We start from the raw sequence: 27161 nt of genomic DNA on the forward strand, positions 1-27161 counted from the left end.
CTGTGTTGCCAGAGCAGGAGAAAAGGAACAGATTGGGCAAGGATGATTATTGTAGTGGATTATTGTAGTGGGTGATTATTGTAGAACAGACTGTGAGTTGATGTAAGCCATCCTTTTGGGGACAACAAGAATTATTTCAGTGGTGGGGTGGGGGGATCAAGTAATAATTTGAGCAGCAAACACTTAATATGACCTCATTTGTACTTAGTGAAAAGCCTGGCCCTACCAGTTGCACACATTTTAAGGATACAAATATGAGGACAATGTTCCCACTTCAATTGCTAGGGACATAAGCCCACTATTTAAGTACAATGTGATGTGATCTTCTCCAAGAAGCACACACCAAATAACACCTTTTTTTCCCCCAAAATACCTTAGACACCTACAGTATCTATGATTATTATTTTAGACTATTTAGGTTTTCCAATAATCTGGATTTTCTCATCTCTCCCATCCACTCTCTGTCTTCTAGTTCTTCAAATCCTTTCTGGGTTCTTTCTGACTAGAATCTTCTTCTGCATCACACTCCATTTCCCTTTTCAGCTACCTTTGGTTTGTTCTTTAGGTTCTGCTTTAGGCACCTCTTTTTCTGGGAAAGTTTCTGTGACTGAAAAGCCCCGTCCTCAGCCTCACAGATGGTCGGGGCATCTATCAAAGTGTTGCAACAGCAACGCTTAACGGCCCTTCTCACGCCTCCTTTCAGCTTGACCATGGTACAGTTAACTGTCTGTCCTTCCCACTGGAGTGTAAGTTCTGTCCCTAATGCAGTGTGTGGCTGACCCTTAATAGACATTCCATATGTATTTGTTCATTTGAGTTGATCTTTTGTCAGCTTCTTCTAATAACCAATATCCTTGGAGAGAGAGAGGTCATTTCAATTGTCCTTCATTTTACAAGTAGGAGAATATTGCCTGACTGTTATTCAAAGAAGGTAAAAGATGCTACTGAACATAAAATTGTATTTGCATCTCTTTCCTCCCTGAGAATTATAATAGCAAATTTCATGTTTTCACCTCTGACTCAGACTACTAATCAGAAAACTCCAAGGAAGTTTCACTTACCTTAAAATTCATTTAGTTCTAATGAGGTTTTCTCATAGTTTTCATGATCTTTGAGGATGTTTGTAGGTACCAAGGAATCTCATGGGTCCCTGGGCTCCTCAGATTTCAAAGCACATTGAAGAGTATGTTTAATTTTAGTTCTTAACCCCACAGGCTGTGTCACCAGAATATTAAGAAGGCCAGCAGTATTAAGTAGGGGAGAGGGCAGAGTTGCAACAAGGACTACATGTCACCTAAAATTCAGGCCAATGGCCTCTCCAAGGAGTTGCACTAAAGTAGAGGAGCCAAAATAGGTTTACAAACAATTCCAGAGAAGATGATATGAGTTACAGCTCCTCTGATGTCAGAGAAGTGAATCCTTTTCCTTGATCTCTGCATGGATTTGCCGACAGTTCTGAGAACAAAGTTAAGTAACTGAGGAATGACAGGGCTAGTTGAAATGTAAACAAATTAGGTACTTATTGAAAATAATGTACTTAAGTAAATAAGATGCTGACTATCATTGCTTCTACTTCATAAGAGTTATGAATAAATAAAAATAAAGCAAAGGCAAAAAAGAAAGAGAAACCTTTTGAAACATAGGAAGGTCTTCTGTTGCATAATGTGTTTGCTGCCAGCTATGGCAGGTGACAATAGTGGGAGACTCTATAAAAGCTTTAATATATTTTATTTCATTTTGTCTTAAGTAATTCTCACTGCAACAAAGTGAGGCAAGTATTGTCATTATTCTCATGTAACCAATGATGAATCTGAGGATCAACACTCACATAGCTAGTCTTTCACAGGACAGAGAATTGAACCTAGGTGTTGTCTGGAACTTATGTGTCATTTCTATGACACCTGTAGAGAGTGATTTTATTCAAATGTGCTAATCAACTATTAACATGGAAAAGAAAAAATGTAGGCGGGAGTGATCAATACTAAGGAATATTATTCTCTGTTATATTTTCCTTGTTTTAAAAGTTATTTTTTAATTATGTAATAACTTACAAATGTATCTCAATCATATGAAGTTCAAATAATAGAGAACTTTATTTCTTCCCCACATTCAGATGTAAGTATGTGGGTAATTTGTAGCTTATCCTTTCAAACTTTTACCATTACTATACATAAATGTAGGTGAATATGTACAAATATGTACAAATATGTGTTTATATACACATATAGAATGTGTATTTGTATTTTTAATGTAAAAATAAGATCAAACCACAGATCATTTTTTTGTAACTTGCTATTTTTGCTTATGACTTGGAGACCTTTCTGTGTTAGTACATTCTTTTTAACTGCTCTTTGCATAGATGTACAATAAGTTATTTAACCATCCTGCTATTTTTATTCCAATGTCCATATTTCCTACTATGGACTGTTTCTGGTTTTGTTACTATTGTTTTGTTTACAAAACAGGGATAACACACAGAGGAAGACACACAAGAAAGGCCATGTGACGATTTTGGCAGAGACTAAAGCAACACAGCTGTAAACCAAGAAATGTGAATGCCAAGGACTGCCAGCAACAATCAGAAGTTAGGAGAGAGGCATGGAACAATGTTTTCCCCAGAGACTCCAGAAAGAACAAACCCTGACAATACTGTGACTTGGACTTTCAATATTCAAACTGTGAGGTAATAAATTTTTGTTGTTTTAAACCACATCACAGTTTGTGGAAATTTGTTATGGCAGCCCTAGGAAATGAATACACTGTTCCCCTGTATCTTCATTAAAATTATCCCAAGAATACCTGCGGGTTAGTTTCTAACCTAGAAAAACAGTAATATGAGTGATCAAGGTTTATCATTTCTAACTTGAGAATACGAATAATCAAATAAAGGACTGTTATAAGGCATTGATGACTAAGAATTAGTTTGAACCTGAACTTTTCAACTTAAGAAGAAAAATCAGTTATAGAGGCAAGGTCATTGTTACTCATTTCTCATATCTAAAATACAGGATTTTTTTAGTCTTGAAGATTAAATTTCTGTAGAACTTTGCTTTTCTACCATCTCAATTTAATTTGTTAACAATGTGACCATAACAGCTGTCATATGATTCAAAGAGCCAACAGGAGAGGTGTGGAAGGGCTTGTGGGCTTTTGAGTCCAGAATCATGTATTGTTCAAGCTGACGCCCTACTTTCAAAATGCCAACTGTGTAGATAAACCCACTTTCTTAAGCAGCAGTTGCAAAAAGAGTGAATATTTCTGCCATTCAGTCCTTTAAAAAAAATCAGCAAATTACCCAAAGGTGGACTAATAGAAATCCCTAATGAAACAGGTTTTTTTTTCTTTCCTTTTTCATTTGTTGTATGAAAATTAGAATAAGCCACACACACATAAGATGCTACTTCTAAGTCTTTCTCAGCACAATATTATGGTTACATTTTGTAGAAGGCCCATATGAGTTACATATCTTGTGAATAAATAAAGCTGTACTTTCAGTTTATCTCTGGGGTGAAATAGGGAAAAATCCTGGAGCACAAAAAAAGTAATCAAATGCATGTACAACGGATGTGTAATGTGAACCTCACAGCAGCCTATGCTATTGTCTCACTCACTTTTACAACGGAAGATCAGGAATATAGCCAAATCTCCTCTTTCTGATAAAACTAAGCTGATGAGGATTTTGTGGTTGCCTTCATAGGGTATACATCAATATTGTATGATTGGGGTTTGGGTAAGTACAATTTTGTGGGTAGACCTCTTACAAATCTTTAAGTAAATGCATTTGATAATTCTACGTTTTGAGAGATTTCAGTTAAACATAAAAACAAAAACAAACCATCTTCAAAATAGCATTAAACAATGAATATTTGTTGAATTAATAAATAGAAGTAGAAATAACTGTATTCATTATGTATTCCTGTTATTTCTGCTCACCTAGCTACCTTTTGATTGTAATTTGGCTTCCTCTATTGTTTTTAGCAAAAGAATGACTCCTGTGGTCATTCTGGCATTGCAATTATATTCCTCATAACAACCAAAAAGTTGGCATTGTGGGTTTATGTAAAGACACCTCTAGATTGTGAATGCTTCTCTACAGAGCTTAGCATTGTACCTGAAACTTAGTAGACATCTAATACGTATTAATGAATGTTCCCTGTTTCAGTCTAGGTTACCATTCCATATAGTCTATGCACCAATGAAGATACTCTCTTTCTGTGTGTCTCCCTAAAAATTCACATCCTGAAATCCTAATACCAAGGTGATGGCGTTAGGAGTTAAGACCTTTGGAAGGTGATTAGGTCATGAGAGCCCTCATAAAAGAGGTCTCACAGAGCTCCCTAGCTCCTTCCAACACATAAAGATCCAGGGAAAGGATGACCGTCTATTAAAAAGCCCTCACCAGACACCAAATCTACTGGCACAAGCTTCCCAAGCTCCAGTTTATGGTATTTTGTATAGCAGGCGGGACAGACTAAGATGCTCTCATTTTAAGAAACTGGATAAATAGTAATACTAAAAAAATAAAATAAAATAAAATTTGAAATGTAGTGGATGGCTTATCAAACAGGAGACACAGCAGATGAATGTATGGTTATATCACTACCCTCTTTCCTCATTCTGAATCTTTAAGCAAAGCCATTTCCAGCGCAGGTATGGGTTATTGGTTCAGACTAAATTACGTGGCATAAGCCTACTCCTAACATTTTGATGCAAGTAAAAATGAGTTAAAATGAAGAACTGGGAAAACCCTTATGGGAGAAAAAAAGGGATAGGTGACACAAAATTGCATCATGTAACTTTGGAGAGGTAGGGAGGAGAAGGTGGCCATTGTTGTTAGATCGCCCTTGCCATATGCCTAATGGGGAAGGGAGGATGGCAGGCTGTGCAGATAAGCTGCTTCAGTCTTCCATAGTACTGTACAAGCCAGCCGACTTTGTCTCTTTTTCTCTCCTTTTCTCTCCTGTACCAACGAGAATGTCCTCAATTTTGGTTCTACATCCACGTGGTTATTGCAGCAGCATAGATCCATAAGTGCCAGAAGTCTGAATCAATCATACTTATTTGGCTTTTATGAAGGAGGCTTGGTCTTGGGGAATTAGTAAAATACAATAGAACGCTTTACAGCATATTACCGTGGATGTTCAGATACTGCTATGTCAATTGTATATGCTAATGCTATAGTGGTGAGACGCTACCTGACATCTGTTCCAACAGGTAGGAACTGTAAAGGAAGAACCCTTCCCACTTTTTGTCAGGATTATATGACCTGAAAAATGCTCTAGAAAGCAAAAGTAGGAAAATAATAGCAGGAAGAGCCACTAGAAGTCACATAAAAGAAGAAAGAAGAGTTTATTTTATTTTTTTAGTATTACTATTTATCCAGTTTCTTAAAATGAGAGTATCTTAGTCTGTCTGTCTTCTTTTTAAAGAAGAAAGTTGAGAGCAGCTTTGCAGACTTCCAGCTGATATGGTTAAGGAATAATAAGGAAATTAACACGTAGTTAAGTGATGTTACATATTATACTTCAAGTATCTTTTGTTCATGGTCAGCACCGGGCAGACTACTTGAGTCTGTCCTTCCAGCCCTAGCTCATCAGCGAGGGGCAGAAGCAATCTCACCTCCCACAAACACTGATTGACTTCTCTCCTTACCAAATTCTACACCAAAATAGGTCAGGAGAGAATCTGGGCTTCTCTTTTCCTGCCAGCTGGATTGTGGTCTGTTTGAGTTTTGTTTTTTGTTTGTCTTTGAGGATCAACATCTTCAAGAATGACCATACTACCTAAAATAGTATGGCCTTATATAATGAACCACAAGATGATAATCTTCTCAATATAACCTAGAAAGCACATTTAAACAATGGAAACCTTCATTCAACACAGAGAAGGGAGTAACTTTTTTTTATAGGGGATAATATTCATTAATAGGAATTGTACTATACTTAATAGTTAAAATTTGGCTAAAATAGTCTTACCAGATAGCAACATAGGTAGGTCATGTTCAACCAAGAAACCTAAAAGGATAGAGATATTTTAAATATTGTGATAACCTTTATCTTAAATCCCCTTTATAGTATTCTTCACAGTGTACTTTAATGTCTCTGTTCACTTTCCTGTATCCCCCACTAAGCTTTAAGGTCCTTAAAGAAGGAACTGAGTATCTCCCATTCTCTTTTGTATCGGAAACTAGCACAGAGATGCCTGACAAACTGGTGACCATTAAAACACTAGAATGAATGCTTTCGCCAGCAGTAAATAGATCACAGCTCATACCCAATTTCATATTCTGCACATTGTCAACGGAAAGACTGGAGAAGAAATTGATAAGCAAATGCTCAGAGAGCAGTATAAATGGAAACAAGGGCTCTGATCTTAGCTGTTTTAAGTCAGGGCTGTAGTGTCCAGTTGGCCAGGTTTTTCATTGAACAAGATTATCCAGTTGAGAGCGTAAATCGAGGCAGAATTCCAGTCCATGAACACAGCTCTGTATCTGCCCACAGGAAGCAATGCCTTTTTTTCCGAACTCATACAAAAGCACTGTATAGTGCTCGCTTCAGCAGCACATATACTAAAACTGGAAAGATACAGAGAAGATTAGCATGGCCCCTGTGCAAAGATGATACGCAAATTCATGAACCGTTCCATATGTTCAAAAGCCAAAAAGGACTCATGGACGTGGACAACAGCGCGGTGCTGATTGCTGGGGCGGGGGGGGGGGGAGGGCATAAGGGGACTAAGTAGTAATGGAAAAATAATATAATGAAGATTAAGTCAATTAAAAAATAAAGCTGCAGTAGATGAATATGAGACACCGTAGAAGCTTTAAGACACTTTTACACTTTTAATAATTATTTAATCTCTGACATCCTAGATCCCGGCGATAAAAACTCTCCTACAGAGCTGACTTCACCACAAAGGGAGGGGGGAAAAAGTGAATATTGTTTGATCTTGAATTGAGAACACTTTGATTGGAGCTTTTCTCTGGATTGTCAACACAGGGTGACAGGGTTATAAAACATTTTTTGCAATATAAAAGAACTGCACAGGGGAATCTCAGCATTCTACTTGAACTCAGAAAATGAGTTACAGAATCAGAGATACATAAAGAACAGGAAGAAACCTTGAAGGTCAAGAGAATTCCATTGCTAGAAGAGGCTTTAGAGACCAATCCAATAATGACTTTATTTTACAGATGAGGAACCCAAAGAGAGCAAGGAGATAAGTGATTTGCCTCTGGCTAGTTAGCAAAAGTAAGTCTAGAACCGACTTGTTTTCTGGTGTTTAATCTAATAATCTTTGTATCACAACTGGCTGGATCGCCATCATTATAATAAACAGTGTGTACCCACTGTGTGGGACAGGTTGAGACATAGACTTTGTCACCATCAAGGGCCATATACAATGAAGTGGAGAAAACAGGAAATAAATATCGAAAGATGAGCGATAATATTAGATGGCATATGAAGGGAAGTTTAAATTTGGGTTTCTGAGTGGGAGTGGTGACGCCAACAATAGGAATTGGTAGGTATGAGGCGTGGGCCGGAGTGCCCACATGTTGGCAAACAATTCTGGAAGGACCAGAAACAGGTGACTGAGAAGGTCCAGCTGGGGCCACAAGCGGGCCTAAGGTTACAAAACGATCAGGAGAATCCAACAACCAGAGCCCTCTCGATCCGTATCTGAACTGAACCTTTGGTTTGCTGAACCAGACTGCAACGATTGGCGTAAGTCTCTCCACATCGGGGTTCTGACCCCTAGGAGGGCGGGGCCAAGACAGCAGTACAGGAAGCAGAGAAAGAAATCAAAAGAAAATTGAGAAATCCAACGAGCTGCCGCGTGCCCCGAACTGGGTGGCCAGGTGCCCTGAGATGACTCCAACCAGCCACCAGCAAAGGGTATGACTTGCCCTAGGCGCCGACTGAGACGGAGCTTCCGGGCAGCGCACGAGATGGGCGGGGTGGGGCCGGGGCGAGCACCGCCTACGTCAGGCTGCGTGACAATGGGTGGACGGCGGAACGCAGAGGCGGCAGGCGGCGGCAGCCCTCATGGGGGGCGGAGCCAGCGCCGCTGCCTCCGCAGCCCGGGTCGGGATTTGAAAGATTAAGAAGTCCCGGCGGAGAAGACGGTGGCGTTGAATGCGTGGCGGAAGCGTTGGGGACACGGCCTGGCGCGGAGCAGGACAGCGGGCAGCGTCTCCACAGCATGAATCACCCGGACTTCGGGTCCCCGCGGAGCCTCGGGTCCTCGCGGAGCCTCGAGCATAACGGCCGGGGCAGTGGCGGCGCCGCCTGGGAGCTGGGCTCGGAGGCGGACCAGGCGTTCCGCGGTAGTGTCTGCTGCTTCGACCACCTGCCCGGCGGAGACCCTGGCGACGGCGAGGTGCCCCTGGCCCTGCTGCGCAGGGAACCGGGGCTGCACTTGGCGCCGGGCGCGGAGGATCCCAACCACCACCTGGCGCTGGACCCTTGCCTCAGTGACGAGAACTATGACTTCAGCTCAGCGGAGTCCGGCTCCTCGCTGCGCTACTACAGCGAGGGTGAGAGCGGCGGCGGCGGCAGCTCCTTGTCCCTGCAGCAGTCACCACTGGTGCCGTCGAACTCGGGGGGCGGCGGGGCGGCAGGAGGGGGTCCCGGGGAAAGGAAGCGCACCCGGCCTGGCGGCGTAGCCGCCCGGCACCGCTACGAGGTGGTGACGGAGCTGGGCCCGGAGGAGGTGCGCTGGTTCTACAAGGAGGACAAGAAGACCTGGAAGCCCTTCATCGGCTACGACTCGCTCCGCATCGAGCTCGCCTTCAGGACCCTAGTGAAGGCCACGGGCGGCCTACCCCAGGCCGAGGACCCAGACCGTGACCATGTGTGTGGCCCGGCCACAACCGCGGGCCCGGCCTCCAGCTTCGAGGAAGATGACGACGAGGACCGTGTCTGCGGCTTCTGCCCGCGCACCGCGAGGCACGAGCCCGAGATGGAGCAGCTGGTGAACATCGAGCGGGTGTGTGTGCGGGGCGGCCTCTACGAGGTGGATGTGACCCAAGGAGAATGCTACCCGGTGTACTGGAACCGTGAGTAGCCGGCCGGGGGAGGGAGCGGGGACGGGCTGCCTCTGCAGGGGCTGGTTTTGGGACTTGATCCCCGTGAAAAAGGAGGCGCCTGAGGCCTGGTGTTTGGTCCGGGTAGTTAGGATATTCTGCGGGGCACCGGCAGGTGAAGGGTAAACGAGCAGCTGACAAAATCCAGGCTGCCTGGGGTCAGGAAGAGAGGATACCACCGGGGAAGCACCTCCTCGAGCTGGTGCTGCTGCCATCCCCTGGAGACGATCCAGGAACGGATTCCCTGCCCAAAAGGTTTAATTTTCTCGTGATTCTACCTGAGCTTTGTGCTCTGGGTATCTGATTGGGTCTCATTGATCCTGCACTGCCTATGATTTAAATAGCAGCAGCCTGTCTGCTGGAGTGGGAATATTTGAGAGGATCTGCTCGAGAATCAGCAGTTTAGTTACGGACCAGGGAAAAGAAAATCCCTGGCGGGAAAGGAAAAGAGATAAGTGCCGTTCCCTCCGGGTGCGCTCGGAGAGTTGTCAAGCACTGCGTAAAGCAGTTCTGGCAAGTGCGCCCGCTCATTCTATGGAATAGTCATTTTTTGTTTCTTAGGCCCTTGTTTACATATTTTTATTTTTGTCTCGACTTCGGAAAGTTACAAGGCCTGTGCGCTGATTTCCTCATCTGTAAAATACGTATATCTACCTCAGGATTGTTGTGGGGACTAAATGAGATGACACACCTAAAGGGCTTGAAATTGCTTCGCACATATGGGTGATGTATGTTAACAGTGAGCCCCTACTTATTAGATGACAACTCAGGTATATAATTACATTAAGGAGGAAGGCTATCAACTCTCTGCCATTTCATGTAGCAAAATATGTAGTAGATATTGTATAGTAAAAGGAGCTATTGGACACCAATAATTTGTAATATGCAGTTTTAGTTTATACAGCCCAGCGCCCTAACTCATGTCTTGATTGTTACTGGCCTTAAGTTCTCCACACATACTACAACATTCTGCTTTGTATTAATTATATATAGATGACTTAGCTTTCTTTCTATATGTTAGAATTTTATCGGCAGAGTCCATCACCTTATCATTGTACTCTTATAGGACTTTGTGCAGTAAATATTCAATAAGTAGATACTGAATTGCATAAGTGATTCAGATAATATTAAAACATTCATATGTTAAGCATGAATCACTAACATAGCAATTAAAACATGTATCAAATCCCCAAATAAAATAAGCATAGCAGGAAATTTAATTTCTTGCTACATTTTAAGATGACATTGAAGGTATTTAGCCTTTCCATAAGACCAGATTCTTAATGGGATCTCCCACATCACTCCTTTTGACTGTAAGCTTACTAAGGACAAGGTGTGCTATATTCATTCATTCATTTAGCTCTTTCATTTTACTGTGTAGTTGTGCATAACCCAGTACTCTTAGGAAGGCATTAGGAAAGGTGGAAAAAAGGACAAACCTTATCCTTCAGGAGCTTCCGACTTAGTCTTTTCTTCAAATGACCTAGACATCACTGTAGATATTTTTCCTTTGAAGATAGAAGTACAAGGACTGAGTGGAGCCAGAAAGTTGGATAAAATTCCAAGCATCCTTTCCAAGATTGAGAAATGAATTTTACCCTGAGGTCAACTGAACTATATTCACCTACAATACTATGTGCTCTTTTGGCTTATGACAAAATTATTAATGCTTGCACAGTGTTTTACTATTTACAAAGTGATTTTCCACATTTTTTAATATTAATATCAAGTAAATGCTAACATTCTGCATATAAAGAAGCAGACTCATTGAAATTAATGAACTTGCCCAAGGTCACACAGCTAGAAAGTGTTAAAGCAGTTCATAGTCTAGAGCAGTCAGTGCCCAAAGAGCTTCTGATCCACTGAAGGATGAGGGTATAGGGAAAGTTTCCCACATAATGTAAGACCAAGTCCTAAAACATTGCTTTAATTAGGCAGAAGAAATGGAGATGTGGAGGGAAAGTAATTGCTTGCATGTGGGTTAACATATGCAATGACACAGAAGCATAAAACTGCATGGCATTTTGAGAAAATCAGGGCTGCACAAGGTAGGTTTAGCATTTGATCACCACAGAGACAGAGGTGTTAGGTCAGGAACAGGAGGAGCTTATGAAAGGAGCACCTGCTTGTGAATGGCACATTTGGGAAGGTAGCAAGAAAAAGAAAAGGGTGGACCCAGTGCTGAGCAGTTAGACTTTATCGTGTGAGTAAAGGGGAATCAAACAGTTGAAGGTTGTCTGTTATTCAAGTGATAAGTGACAACACGAAGGTTGAATTGGAGAGTTGGAGGACATGTTAGCATGCTAATATCATAAATCAAGTGAGAAACAGTGAGGACCTGAAGTTAACCTGAAGGGAACCCGGAGGGAAACTTAGTCTTCTTGAATAGCAACACCTATATTGAATTCATTGTAGCATTTTCTAATTATTCCACACTATAAATCCCATTGGTGTCCCAGGCCTTCATATTAGCTACAGTGGAAATACAATAGTGCTTTTGGTCCATCATTTCCCACTTGTCACAAAATCCCATACAACTTTGATCTAATTGGTTCTTCAAGTCTCTTTGTATTATGTTTTCACACCTTCTCAGGAAGGTTTATTCCCAGTATGGTCTCTTCAGCCTTTCTTGAAATGGAAGGACTCTTAGGATACTTGGCAGATTTTGACTGTTGTCCCATTTTACTTTTTTTAAAAGATATTTTTTATTTAATTTTAGAGAGTGAGGAAGGGAAGGAGAAAGAGGGAGAGAAACACCAATGTGTGGTTGCCTCTCATGTGCCCATGAGTGGGGACCTGGCCTGCAACCCAGGCATGTGCCCTGACTGGCAATTAAACTGGTGATCCTTTGGACTCTCAGACCAGCGCTCAATCCACTGAGCCACACCAGCCAGGGCCCATTTTAATTTTTTTAAAACCTTTTAGAAACTTTCTGAATAGTGGTAGTGAAAAGTTAAAAAAAAAAAGAAGTAGTCCAACAAGTTCCTACAGAGAATGGTAGAAGCATTCCAGTGGCCATTTAAACTTTTGTGGCCTAATTGAGCCCACTGCATCTGGGTGTCAAGGCCAACAAATTATATCTAGTCCAAAAGAAAGTTGTTGATTTAAATTTATATTTAATCTTCCTTTTGAACTCTTACTAGCAGGTAGTAGTTGAAACAATTTGAGGGTGCATGAATCAGAAGGGATACAGAATTCATCTATAGATACAAAGCAAGTACTACATATGAAAAAGTATTAATTATGGGAAATTTTGTGCTTGTTTCATTGTCTGTTAAGATATTTTCCTGACTGCATGTGGAAATTTTAGATAAAACCTGATCACTGCTGAGTAATGCCTAAGTGAACTCCCTTGCTACCTGACTTCTTCCTTAAGCTGCTTGTAGCTATGTCATAGGCTTGTTTTGAGAATTATATATAACATGCTTAGAATCCCAGAAAACTATACCTTATTTGTAGAAACTCACAGGAAAGTTAATAATGCTGACCAGTGCAAAATTGTACCTTATGACAGACAAAACACTGTAAAAATATTAGCAAGAAAGTGGCCAAAGCATTTAGTAATAGCTATGGGAAGGCATATGGAACATTATAGAAATATTTGAGGAGTTTAGAATAGTGTATAGCAATTCTGATTCATATATGCAGCGTGCACTAGAAAATATGTAATATCCATTCATTGACTAAGTTTATAAAGTTATTTAATTGTCCAAATATTTACATGAATGTGTAGTTTCCAGAAGCAATCATTTAGCTATAAGCTTTCTTTCCCTCCCTTTTCTGGTGTATTTATAAGGCCTACTTGCATTATTATCATTCTAAACCATTTTAAGTTCCAGACACTTTGTTTATTTATTCTCTTATTCTAGAGAGAGGGGAAGGGAGGGAGAAAGAGAAGAGAATAGTCAATGTGACAGAGAAACATCAATCAGTTGCCTCCTACCCGCACCCCTAACTGAGACCCAGCCCACAGTCCAGGCATGTGCCCTGAATTAAACCCACAGCCTTTCAGTTTGTGTGATGACGCCCAATCAAGTGAGCCACACTGGCCAGGGCAGTTTCAGACACTTCAAAAATTAACTAATATTCATAATACAGGGTGGGGGCAAAAGTATATCAAGAATAAACTCAAAACTGTAAACCTACTTTTGCCCCTCCCTGTATATTGAAAATAATATTCCCAATAAAATGAGGTAGGAAAATTAGGGTTTTGGTTTTGTTTTTTTGTTATTTTTTTTTTCTGTAAGTACCCACATTATGTGATGTTTGGGATAGCGGTAATCACCTCTTAGGTCTTTTTCATTCTAGGGTTAATAACCTTAATGATTAATAACCCTTTATGACGCACAGGGTATCATGGGAAAGTAATGGAGTCCAAGCTGGTAGAAGGCACTCTTTCTTGATCAGTTTCTGCCTCCAATAGAGCAGAACTATACGGAATAGCAACCGGATATGGACATGCTGACTGTAGTATCTCCCACTAGCCCAGAATAGAAAGCAGCTTTGAATGGCACTAAAATCCTAGCTGCTCAGGTTTGTGGAACCCTAGCATAGTTTTCTGAGAACACCATTGTATATCTAGCCTGCATAAGACTGCATTTTTCATTGACCTACTGAAGTAGCCTAAGGATATGAATGACTAATGAGTGACATGTGTGGAGCACAGGACTTGGTACTACCTGAACAAGGCATTCAGGACTTTACTTTCCCTTTGCAGTGTTCATTCGTTTAAAAACCCATCTAGTATCAGTTATTTATCCACCTCGTTTGTGTGCGACTCAAATATAGTATTGCATGTCATGCAAGTGCTGTATATAAATGTTCAAAGTATTTAGTATGGCTTTCTTTCCTCCATTTGTTATGCCCTTTTTCCTCTTTTACTGGATTGGTTGTTTGGAATTCTGATTGACTAAAAAGGTTCTTCTGTCTTTTATGGACAGGTGCAAAACCCATCCAAGTGTATGGTAGGTAACGCATAAGGGTGGACCTGGTTTACCTTTGTTTTCACATCACCTCTTACCTTACCTCAGCTCATCAATTTCATCTCTTCCACCTCCATTTCAGTTTTTACTGGTTGTTCTCGAGAAAGAGCATTGTGTAATGTTTATGAATGTAAATAACCACTGAAGGCAGACTGTCTGGGCCCAAACTCCAGCCCTGCCATGTACTATTTGCATAACTTTGGGCAACTTAAATTCTTTGTGCCACAGTTTCTTCTTTTGTAAAATATGGATAATATTTCCTACATCTTAGGATTGTTGTAACAAATGAGGAAAAATATTTCAAGATCTTGAATAGTAAACACTATATAATAGCTTTATTTTTTATAGTTTTTTAATTTATAAGTCATGTTTATTCTATTACAGTTGTCTCAATTTTTCCCCCTTTACACCCTCTCCACCCATCCCACTCCCAACCCCCACTCCCACAGTCAATTCCCACTCTGTTGTCCATGTCCATTGGTCATTCATACATGTTCTTTGTCTAGTCCCTTCCCCTTCTTTCCACCATTGTCCTCTCTCCTCATCCCCTCTGGTCACTTTCATAGCTTTATATAAGTTCTCCATTTGCCTGCCTCTTCTGTCCTTTCAAATTTATAACCCACTTTACATTCTTGGCTTTCAACTCTCATATTTCGATTTGTTGTCTCTTTACTGACTTAGCATTTTGGCCTTGACTCTTGGTAATCCATTCTCTGTTAGGCATAGTCCTAGAACCCCTACAACTGTTGCCTGCTTTTGTGAGAAACTGACTGATTTTTGCCTAGTCTTTCAGGCCCCAGAAAGAGCTGTACCGTCTTGATTCTTCCTGGCTTGGACCCAGAGGAGTGTACCAGTCATTCTCTTGTAAAGCTACTGTCTGTGGGAGAGAAGTTTTATTTCCCATAAAAGCATTCTAAATTCATGAACATCTACTTTTATTGGTATGCAGATCCTGTCACCAGATGTAGGGAGGTACTGACTTCATCCCCAAATCTCATTTAGAGCATCTCTAACCATCTTCCAGGACTTTTGATACAATAAAGAACTTTACAGCTTTCTAAAAGACTACTCAGCTTTCAGTGGAGGCAGAGCCAGTAGTGTTCTTGGCATGCTGCCATGTTGGCAAGACAGAAATGGCCCATAAGTCCCCTTACAGTGGCGACCTTGGCGTGAAAACTTGGAGAGATTTTTCTTAATTGACCTGCAGTCGAACCAGCAGAGGTAGGAGTGACAATTGGGTTCTGGCTCCTGGTGCAACATTGAGCTTCAAATATCAGTCTACCTTTGGTCCAGGGATTTAAAGTGGCGAATCTTTGTATCCAGTGTTGTTAGTAAAGCCAAGTAGGCTCAGAGAACAGATCTTTGTTGTCAAATCCCTTAGTTTGAATCTTTGATTTACCATAGCCATGCGACTAAGTTATAATCTCTCTGTGGCCCAGTTTCTCCTTTGTAAATAGGGATAATTCTTGCTTTTTGGGGTTGTTACGATTATTTCATTGTAATACATGTATGGAGAGCACTTAGTATGGTACCTGGTTCAGTAAGTGTTGACTATTTTGTTTAAGCCAGGCTGGTTTGTTGGCTCCTAAGCTAAAAGCCTAGCTCCTAGAAATTAAGGTGTGTGGTTGACCAGTTTTATTTTTGAAAAAGAAGAGCAGGAAGCTATGGCTCTACCAGAATTACTTCAGCCTAAATTTGATGACGTATATACACATATTCCCTCCACTTCACCTCCCCATCTTTCCTCTTTCTTTCTCTTCTCTTTGTGTGTATATGTGTATATTTAAACCTATTTAATCTCACCCCCTGAGAGTTCTGGGAATCACAAACTATCACATTTTGTTCCAGTCTGAAGTTGAACAAAATGAAGACCTTTACAGGAGAGATGAGGACTGTGGAATATTCTTCAGCCTCTGAATTGTCTCTCCTGGGTTCCCTTGCCTATGGAATGGCATACTATGTTAGACCAGTAGTTTGTAGATTTTATTGACCCTAACAGTCAAGTGCAAGATTGTTAAAAATGTAGATTCTCAGATCATCTTGGGATATTACATTCAAGAGATCTGATCCTGGATCCTGAGAATCTTCCTCTTTACTAGGTATCCCAAGTAATTCTGATTTCAGGGTTTTACAGACCTCACATTAAAAACACTTAGTTCAGCCCTAGCTGGCGTGGCTCAGTGGACTGAATGTCAGCCTGCAAACTGGGAGGTCACAGGTTCGATTTCCAGATAGGACACATTCCTGGGTTGTGAGCCAGGTCCCTAGTTGGGGTTGTGTGAGAGACAACCGATAGATTGATGTTTCTGTCCCTCTCTTTCTCCCTTTCCCTCTCTCTAGTAAATAAATAAAATCTTTTAAAAAACACAAAACCTAAAGATTCATTAATTCCTCCAGTCTAAATGGCTGAAAGCTGTTTCATCTTGAGTTGTTCCACCTATACTCAGAGAATTTCCAGTTCAGCTAGTCCACAGTTGCATTTGAAGGGGTTCTAGAGAAGCTAGCTTCCAACCCACAAATTAGTATCTTTATTTCATCCCTGTTTTGCTTTGACCTACCTATTTCAGCTCTGTCCTTTCAATTTAAAACTTTCATATCCTTCCTGATTTCCTGTAAGCTCATTCTAGTGATTATTGAGGAGAAGGACAGAGTCCCCCAATTATAATTGTATGTTTATTTATTTATTCTTTTAGTTCTGGTGGTTTTTATTTTATGTATTTTGAAGCTCTGTTATTAGGTGCGTACACATTTAGGATTGTTACATCCTTTTCATGAAATGCCTTTATCATTTTGAAGCGGTCCCCTTTATTTATGTTCTATTTCTTGTATTGAAGTCTACTTTAATAATAATTTGGCCACTCCCAACATTCTTTTGATTAATATTTTATGATGTATCTTTTCCTCCCCTTTTACTTTTAAACCTCTGTACATCTTTACCTATATAGCATTGTTTTTTAAAATCCATTATGATAATCTCTGCCTTTTATTTGGTGTTTTAGGCCATTTATATTTAATGTGACTAATGATGTTTGAGTTTAAATTGACCATCCTGCTTGTTGTTTTCTATTTATCTCGTTCGGTGTACCTTTCCCCCTCTTTTCTTGCCTTTTAGATTGAGGATGTGTTATGATTTTCTTGTATCTCTATTATTACCTTTGAACATTTGTTAATTTTTTGATGCCCTTGTAAATTTTCTGTTGTGTACTGGATTTTGTAGCATTCTTTTAATATTTGGGGGCTTTGTTCTAGTACACAGTTATGTTACTTCATTTAGTTTGATCCTATCAAGGCTTTCTTTGAGCTTTATGAGGACGGTCAAAGCAGCCTTTAGTTTTGGGATAATTTATCCCTACAGTTGGGACAATACCTTTCTGGGGGCATTACTCAGTGCTCCATGGATTAGGTCTTCTCTTTTAAAATTATATTTTATTGATTATACTATTACAGTTGTCCTGATTTTTTTTCCCCCTCAACCCTAGTCTACACAGCACCCCCCTCCACATTGCACTCCCCTTTCCCTTAGGCAGTTCCTCCACCCTTGTTCACATCTACAGGTCATGCGTGTAATTCTTTGGCTATTCCGTTTCCTCTACTGCACTTTACATTCCCCTGGATATTCTGTAATTACCTATTTGTACCTCTTAATCCCCTCATCTCTCACCCATTCTCCCGCACCTACCCTCACATCTCTTTATCTTTAACCTTTGGCATTTTAATTATGATGTCGCTTGGGGTGGACCTCTTTGCATTCATCTGGTTTGGGACTCTCTGTGCCTCCTGGACTTACATGTCTATTTCCTTCACCAAATTAGGGAAAATTTCTTTCATTATTTTTTCAAATAGATTTACAATTTCTTGCTCTTTCTCTTCTTCTGGGACCCCTATGAAGCAAATGTTGTATTGCTTAAAGTTGCCCCACAAGCTGCTTAAACTACCCTCATTTTTTTTGGATTCTCTTCTTGTTGTTCTGATTGGTGGTTTTTTGCTTGCTTATTTTCCAAATCATTGATTTGATTCTCGGCTTCATCCACTCTATTGTTGTTTCCCTTTAAATTGTTCTTTATTTCAGTTAATGTATCCTTTGTTTCTGACTGGGTCTTTTTTATGGTATTAAGGTCCTCACTAAGTTCTTTGAGCATCCTTACAACCAGTGTTTTGAACTCTGCCTCTGATAGATTGCTTATCTCCATTTCATTTAGTTCTTTTTCAGGAGTTTTGATCTGTTCTTTCATTTGGGCCATGTTTCTATGTCTTCTCAGTTTGGCAGCCTCCTTGCATTTGTTTCTATATATTAAGTCATGCTGTTTTGACTCCATCTCTTGGTAGTGTGGCCTAACGTAGTAGGTGTCCTACTACAGTAGGGTCCAGTGGCACAGCCTCCCCTATCACCGAAGCTGGGTACTCAAGGTGCACCTTTCATGTGGGCCGAGTATACTTTCCTCCAGTAGTTGAGCTTGGATTGCTTTTGAAAGGTCAATGGGAGGGATTTACCCCAGGCCAGTTAATTGCAAGGATTAGCTGTGACCACTGACCACCAACCTCCATCCTCCATGGAGGGTCAGCTGTGCAGGGGCAGGATGGTCTGTAGCTGTCCACTGGGTGCGCTGACCCCTGGGGTTCCCCAGGTGGTTCAGGCCAAGATCAGCCCCAACCTGTGTTTTGCCTGGGGCCACCCTGTCTGAGTTATAAAGAAGTCTGAGACGGCTACTTGTTGCGGGCTTGGAGATTCCCAGGCAAAGCCAAGCTATGAATCTAGGCTCCTAATTCTGGGTCTGGGATTCACTGAGGCGAGCAGCTGCTTGATTGAGAGGACTTAGTGAAGTTGTGAAGCATGAGCCAAGACCACTCATTTGAAAAAGCCGCTTGGGTGGGCCTGTAAGTTGAGTGGGGTGGAGTCTCTGGGGACCTCCAAGGCAGGTCAAACAGTGTTAGCTGGGTTGATGGAATCTTAGGCACCCGTCTGCTCTGTGTGGGAAGGGTTTAGAAAAGGGACAATGACCTCTGCTCACTTTGATGTCAGACACTTAAGCCTCTCCCTGCGTGCCACTCGTGCCCCTCAAGCTGCCACCCCATTGCCAGAGCCCAGAGGTAGTGAGTCTGAGTAGGGGAGTCCGTGTGTGGGTTCTTTAAGAGGAACTGCTTGGGGCTCCAGAAGTTTCTTCCACCAACCCAATCCCTGCTGGGGTTTTGGGGGGTTTTTTGCAGCCAGAACTTGTGAGGACTTACCTTCCTGGCATTGGAACCCTGGGCTGGGGGACCTGGTAATGGGCTGGGACTGCTCTCCCGAATTTTATGTACTTATGTGTGGATGTGGGACTAACTCATTATACGTCTACACCCCTCCTAACAAGTCTGGATGGTTGTGGTTTCTTTAATTCTGTAGTTGTCAGACTTCAGTTCAATTCAGTTTCTGTTGGTTCTGAGTGATGGTTGTTCTCTTTAGTTGTAATTTAGTTGTGATTGTGCAAAGCAGCAGCCGTGTCTGACTATGCCACCATCTTGACTGGCAGTCCTTGATTAGGTCTTTTTTACTCTGGCTCATTGGAAGTTGAACTATTTGCAACCTTATATGAGCTCTGGAGATTGTTTCACCTACTCCTTTCCAGTGGTCATTTTCCCTGGCCTTAGGTACTTTTCCCCAATGTGTGTATAGGTAAGTTATTCAACCAAAGACTCAAGGGTATTCCTCCAGAGATCTCCAGCATTCTTTCTGTAGAGCCTTCTATTTTGCAGTATTATGCCCCATAGATTCTAGCTACCTTGGCCTTCTTGAACTCTGAGCCAGTTCACATCTGAGCAAAACTGCTAGACTCCGTTTGGGTTACCCCTTCCCACACTGCAGTCTGGAAGCTCTACGCATTAAGCTTGGTCAGTACGTTGTTTAAGGTTGGGCAGGAAATCCAGTATGTGTTAATCCATCATGGCTAGGAGTACAAGTCTCTCCATCCCATATAGCAAACTAATTTACTGTCTCCATTCTTGGTGGTCTTGTCTTTGTTTCTCTCTTTGTTAGACACAACCCAGTACTTTCATATCCTATAGCCTCCCTGCCTAGGAAATTGAAATAGCGATAATACCCTTAGAGAGCTAATGTGGATCAAATGACCGTTTTGCCACGCAGTAGAATTGGGATGTCTTCTGCAGCTGCTTTAATGGACAGTAGGATAGAAGCTATTGTTAGACTTGTACCCCAGAACTCTTTGGTGCTACCCCTTTTTGCTGGCATAATATCTGTGGCCTACCAAACCAATTGCTGCATTTAATTTCTCATGCCGTTCCTCCACCGTTCTTTTTCTCTTACTTCTTACAACGCGTTGTAAAACACTGACTCTTAAGGATCCCTGTTTTCACATCAAAGGACCCACCTTTTACCACCAGAAGTAAATCAGGATTAACCTTCCAATCACAGTGTGTCTATAGTGAGCTCATCTACAGGTCTTAGCTTATATTTAGTTTTTTATTTTCTGAGTCTGCTTCTCCTGTTGTCCAATGTGAGATTTTCATTTTGGAAGAGATGTTAGGGGAAAAGGGAGTTTAGTTAAACCGAACGGATGAGGAAGGCTAGTTTTGATATAGCCAGATTTAACCACTGCACGTGGTTTTAGAAACTTGAAAAGATACTATGTGAATTAGAATAATGCCATAATTTGGAATAGGATTTTATAGTTTACAAAGTGCTTTCCCATACATTTTTTTTTAATTCCTATTATACGCTGCAGTGACATAGACTATCCTCATGTTACAGATGATAAACTGAGAACAGAGAGGTTAAGGGATGGAAGTGGAACTAGAGCCTATGCCTTCTAAGTCCTTAACCAGTTTTCTTTCTCCTGTGTACCATGTATAAACTCAGCTTATGCCACCTGAGCAGATATGAAGATTATATGCCAACAGTACTTAATATCCTGGATTATTTTTTAACCTGTGTAAGAATTGCCTACTTTTACTGCTACTTATTCCTTCTAGTTGGTGATTTTCTAAATATATTCCTCAAATTAGTTTTTTGTGACTTCAGTCTTAGAAATAATGTTTTCCTCAGCTTCTTTTTGCATGTGTTCAAGTTTTTGCTTTGTGCTTGCTGACATTCTGAACTTGAACTATACAATGTTTTTTCTTTCCTATTGCTCCCCTGTTCCTCTTTTCTACAAAAGACTTTTTTTTGTTTAAATATTTATCTAGTGTCTACTTGGTAAAAGACGGGAGTGGTCTACCTTGAGTTTACAAAAAGCTTTCCAGAGAAATTTATGTTTGATTTGGGTATTAAGGAAGAGCATTATTGCCAGAGAGAATGGCATATCTAAAAGCTTGGAGCCATGAAGGAGGACTAATACATTCAGAGGACTCCAGAGATTTCTGTTTGGCAGGAGCATTGGGAATATAGTAGAAAAGGGTAGAAGAAGGAACTGGATACGTAGAGTCTAGATCAAGATGGGGCTTTCATACTGAAAATTTAAATTTTATCCTATGAGAGTGAAATAATTGGAAAGTATGAAATGAGGAAATTGATCAGATTATATTTTAGGGTTATCATTTTGGCAACAATGTGGAACATAAATGGAAAGCTCACAAGTGATATCATAATCAGTGAGACTTGCAGTATTGCAGGTGAGAAACAGTGGAAGGTCTAGGGCCATACTCTTTGAATGGTTATTGGAGATTTAGAGGTAGATGACAGGGAAGTAGAATAGATACACTATCAGTGCAGTATGAGTAAGTGGAAGGGTAGTCTAGGTTGTCTCTATAGTGTTTTTAACTTGGGTAGATTGTGGAGGTTTTCCACCCAGGTTCACCTTAGGGTGGCAGAGGGACGCTAAATAATAGTTTATGTTGACATAGTGCATTTAAAGTGCCTATTGCATATCGAGTTATAGAAGCATCTAGTGGATATTTGCATGTATAGGTCTGGAGCTCAGAAGAAAACAGCACTGAAATTAAAGATGCAAAAATCCTCAAAATTTAAGCCAGTGGGCTCTAAAATGGGATTATATAAATGCTTTATTGAAGTTGTTACAAAGAAAATGTTTGAATTTATATTAACCTTGTGTTTCATCCTTTATGAGTTTTTATTTCTATATGTTTTATAATGTATAAAATATTTTAGAACAGTAATACATATGCATAATTTATAAATAGTGTATTCAAAACATTTTTGGAGAGTATTAATTTAAACTGAGTAGTCATTTCTGGGCATTTGCTTTACAATAGCAACCTGGTGAACTTTTTTAAAAGTAGGCATTTCTGAACTGTATCTCCAAAGACTCTCTTTTATTAAGTGTAGAGCAAGGAATTTTAAAAAATTCATCTTTTATTTAATTCAGATGATTCTGACAATCAGGCAAATTTGAGAACCACAGGACCTGGGCAGGCCCAACGGGTTCCTGCGCGAGCCAGAACCCAGGCCGGCCCATGGGTGCCTGCACGGGTGGTGAGGCTTGAGTGGCCTGGCGTGCGAGTGCAGAGTGGTCCGCAGAAATAGTGAATCCCTGTCCGAAGGGGTCACAGAGCTGCCCAGAGACCCTAGAAGAGAGACTGGAGACAGAGGCATTGGGGAGAGAATTGGAGGAGTGGCCGGAGCTGACTCCTTCCCCTTTCCATAGTCTCCATTTTGCACAAGCAGGCCACACCCGCAAAGAGCCAAAAGGGCGAAAGCACACAATAGACATCTCTAAACAGCCCAGTGCCGGGGTGCACTCGGGATGGCCGGCAGGTGCGAGCTCGGGCCGAGCCCTGGGCGGCTGGCCTGGGAGTACAGAGCCGTCAGCAGAAATAGCAGATCCCTGGCCAAGGGGGTCACAGAGCTGCCCAGAGACCATCGAGGAGACTGGAGACAGAGGCATTGGGGAGAGAACTGGAGGTGTAACGGGGGAGTCCTGGTGCTGAATCCTCCCCTAGTCCACATTTTCCATCTTGCTCAAGCAGATTACTCCTCTGAGTGACAGCAGCCTATAAGGACACAATAGGCCCGCCATCAAGAGGCACTTCTCTGCCCTGTGGTGCCTAAGCCTGACAGATGAGGACAGAGTGACCAGATTGACAATTACACGAGAGAGACACAGACAGTAGATTCCTGGAAGGCTCAAACAAACGACCCAACGTCATATAGAGTCAACAACTGACATCATCAGAGGCAGGCCCAGAAAGAAAAGTAAACAAACAAACAAACAAACAAATAAAAAGACCCGCCTACTACCACAGAAGTTTAATCCACAAAGTCAGGAAATCTAGACGGCCCAATTGAAGCAGAAGCATAAATGAATGAATGAATGAATGAATGATTGATTTAACAGATTCTCACAAAAATGGGAAGAAAAAGAACTTCCCCCCCAAATGAGTGGAAAAGGGGACTCCCCACAGAGAGAGCTAAATGAAATAGAGGCAAGGGAACTATCAGATATTAAATTCAAAACAATGGTTCTAAGGAAGCTCAATGAGCTCAGCCAGCTCAAAGATAACTACGAGAAACTGCAGAGAAACTATCAGGATCTTACAAAAAACTGTATCAACCTGGAAAAGGACATGGAAACTATCAAGAAGACACAAGAGGTTATGAAGAATACCCTTTCTGAATTGAAGAACACAGTAGAAGGAAATCAAAAGCAGGCTGGATGAAGCCAAGGATCGAATCAGTGAGATGGAGGATAAGGTAGAAAAAAGCTCCCAGAAAGAAGAAGAAATGGAAAAAAGACTCAAAAAGAATGAAGAAGCATTTAGGGGAATGCAGGACAACCTGAAACGCAGTAATATCCGCATAATAGGGATACCAGAAGAAGAGGAGCAAGGGATAGAGAACCTCCTCGAAAAAGTAATGATGGAAAATTTCCCTAATTTGAGGAGAGAAAGGGTCTCATGGATCCAGGAGCCACAGAGGACCCCACTCAAGAGGGACCCAAGGAGGTCCACTCCAAGACACATCATCATTAAAATGGCAACTATCAAAGACAAAGAGAGAATCCTCAAGACAGCAAGGGAGAAGGAGAAAGTAACATACAAGGGGGCCCGGATAGGGCTAGGAGCTGACTTCACAACAGAAACACTACAAGCCAGAAGGGAATGGCAACAAATATTCCAAGTAATGTGAAAAGCAAGGGCCTGCAACCAAGGCTGCTCTACCCAGCAAGGCTCTCAATTAAAATAGAAGGCGAAATAAGGACATTCCCAGACAAAAGGAGGCTAAAAGAATACGTCTCCACCAAACCAGCACTACCAGATATGCTAAAGGGACTGGTTTAAGAAGATGAAGGAAAAGAGTGAGAAAGAGAAAAACACAGGTACAAGGAGAAAAAATGAATAAGTTTCTATCAATAATAACTCTCAATGTAAATGGACCAAATGCCACAATCAAAAGACACAGGGTAGCTGAATGGATAAGAAAACATGACCCACACATATGCTGCCTACAAGAGACCCACCTCAGAACAAAAGACCTACACAGATTGAGAGTAAAGGGATGGGAAAAGAAATATGCCAAGCAAATGGACAAGAAAAGAAAGCAAGGGTAGCAATACTTGTATCAGACAAAATAGATTTCAAAACAAAGGCCATAAAAAGAGACCCAGAGGACATTTATAATACTTAAAAGAAGAATCCATCAAGAAGACATAAACATTGTAAACTTACATGCTCCCAACATAGGAGCAGCCAAATATATAAGGAAAATCTTGGACAACTTCAAAAAAGATACAGAAAGCAACACACTCATAGTAGGGGATTTTAACACTCCACTGTCAAAAATGGACAGATCTTCCAAACAAAACATCAACAAGAATATTGTGGAGCTGAATGACACATTAAATCAAATGGGCTTAACTGACATATATGGAACCTTACATCCCAAAGAAGAAAAATACACATTCTTTTCAAATGTGCACGGAACTGTTTCAAAGATAGACCACATGATAGGACACAAAGCAAACCTCAGCAAATTCGGGAAAACTGAAATAATACCAATCATTTTCTCGGACCACGAGGGCTTGAAACTGGAAATCAACCTCAAAGAGAAACCTCAAAAAACTGCAAACTCATGGAGACTGAACAGAAGACTATTAAACAATGAATGGGCCAATAATGAGATAAAAGAAGAAATAAAAAAGTTTCTGGAAACAAATGAAAATGAACATACAACATCCAAAACCTATGGGACACAGCAAAGGCAGTCCTGAGAGGGAAGTTCATAGCAATACAGGCCTACCTAAAAAAGATAGAAACATTTCAAATAAATGACCTAACCCTACAACTTCAAGAACTGGAGAAACAACAACAATTAAATCCCAGAGCAAGTAGAAGGAAGGAAATAATCAAGATCAGAGCAGAACTGAATGACATAGAGATGAAAAGAACAATTCAAAGGATCAACCAATCCAGGAGCTGGTTCTTTGAAAAGATAAATAAAATCATCAAGCCTTTAAGCAGACTCATCAAGAAAAAAAGGGAGAGGACCCAAATAAATAATATCATAAATGAAAGAGGAGAAATAACAACTGATACCACAGAAATACAAAGGATTGTTAGAAACTACTATGGACAATTACATGCCAAGAAATTTGAAAACCTCGATGAAATGGACAAATTTCTAGAAAAGTATAATCTTCCAACACTGAAGGAGGAAGAAGCAGGACGTTTGAACAGACCAATAACAGCTGGGGAAATTGAAGCAGTAATCAAGAAACTCCTGGCACACAAAAGCCCCGGGCCGGATGGTTTCACAGGAGAATTTTACAAAACATTTAAGGAAGAGCTAACCCTTGTCCTTTGCAGACTATTCCAAAATATCCAAGAGGAGGGAAGACTCCCAGACTCTTTTTTTATGAGACCAGCATCACCCTAATCCCTAAACCAGATAAAGACCCTACAAAGAAAGAAAACTACAGGCCAATTTCGCTGATGAACATAGACGCTAAAATCCTCAACGAAACATTGGCAAACCGCATCCAGCAGTACATTAAAAAGATTATCCACCACGATCAAGTGGGATTCATCGCAGGGATGCAGGGATGGTTCAATATACGCAAGTCAATAAATGTAATAGATCACATAAATAAAAGAAAAGACAAAAACCACATGATCATCTCGATAGATGCAGAAAAAGCATTCGACGATAAGGTACAGCACCCATTTATGATCAAAACACTCAGCAAAGTGGGGCATTCCTCAACGTAATAAAGGCCATATATGAAAAATGTACAGCCAACATCATACTCAACGGGCAAAACCTAAAAGCTTTCCCACTAAGATCGGGAACATGACAAGAATGTCTGCTTTCACCACTTCTTTTCAACATCGTCTTGGAAGTCCTAGCCACAGCGGTCAGGCAAGAAAAAGAGATAAAAGGCATCCAAATAGGAAAGGAGGAAGTAAAGCTATCATTGTTTGCAGATGACATGATAGTGTACATAGAGAACCCCGTAGACTCTACCAAAAAACTCCTCAACCTAATAAGTGAATTTGGCAAAACAGCAGGATACGAAGTCAATATTCAGAAAGTAAAGGCATTTTTGTACACCAGCAATGAAATAGAAGAAGAAGAAATCAGAAAAAAATACCATTCGATATAGCAAGAAGAAAAATAAAGTACCTAGGAATAAATTTGACCAAAGAGGTAAAAGACCTGTACGCAGAAAACTATACAACATTGAAGAAAGAAATTAAGGAAGACACAAATAAATGGAAGCATATACCGTGTTCATGGATTGGAAGAATTAATATCATCAAAATGTCCATACTACCCAAAGCAATTTATAGATGCAATGCAATCCCTATTAAAATACCAGTGACGTATTTCACAGAAATAGAACAGACATTTCAAAAATTTATACGGAACCATAAATGACCCCGAATAGCCGCGGCAGTTTTGAGAAAGAAAAACAAAGTAGGAGGGATCACAATACCGGACGTCAAACTATATTACAAAGCCACTATACTCAAAACAACCTGGTACTGGCACAAGAACAGACCCATAGACCAGTGGAACAGGATAGAAAGCCCAGAAATAAGCCCATGTCTTTATGGGCAACTAATATTTGACAAAGGGGGCAGAAGCATAAAATGGAGCAGTAATAGCCTCTTCAACAAATGGTGTTGGGAGAGCTGGACAGCTA

At 40.8% G+C, this 27161-nt stretch overlaps 1 protein-coding gene and 1 non-coding gene across 5 annotated transcripts in view; both read left to right on the top strand.

Annotated features, from left to right (window-relative positions):
- Positions 1 to 6544: 6544 nt before the first annotated feature.
- Positions 6545 to 6651, top strand: LOC129066112 (U6 spliceosomal RNA). The gene has a single exon (XR_008528649.1). It is a non-coding gene; the product is annotated as a U6 spliceosomal RNA (small nuclear RNA).
- A 1426-nt stretch (positions 6652 to 8077) lies between these two features.
- The window catches only part of DDHD1 (DDHD domain containing 1), an 87287-nt gene continuing 68203 nt past the window's right edge, over positions 8078 to 27161 (top strand). For all 4 annotated transcript variants that reach the window (XM_054567551.1, XM_054567553.1, XM_054567552.1 and 1 more), the window contains exon 1: positions 8078 to 9058. In XM_054567551.1, coding sequence (XP_054423526.1) covers positions 8203 to 9058 — 856 coding nt within the window. In that variant the 5' untranslated portion in view covers positions 8078 to 8202. The remainder of the gene's footprint in view (positions 9059 to 27161) is intronic.

The sequence above is a fragment of the Pteronotus mesoamericanus genome, unplaced genomic scaffold (genome assembly GCF_021234165.1).
Source record: "Pteronotus mesoamericanus isolate MK-2021 breed Mesoamerican mustached bat unplaced genomic scaffold, CSHL_Meso_final contig_182, whole genome shotgun sequence".
NCBI lineage: Eukaryota > Metazoa > Chordata > Mammalia > Chiroptera > Mormoopidae > Pteronotus > Pteronotus mesoamericanus.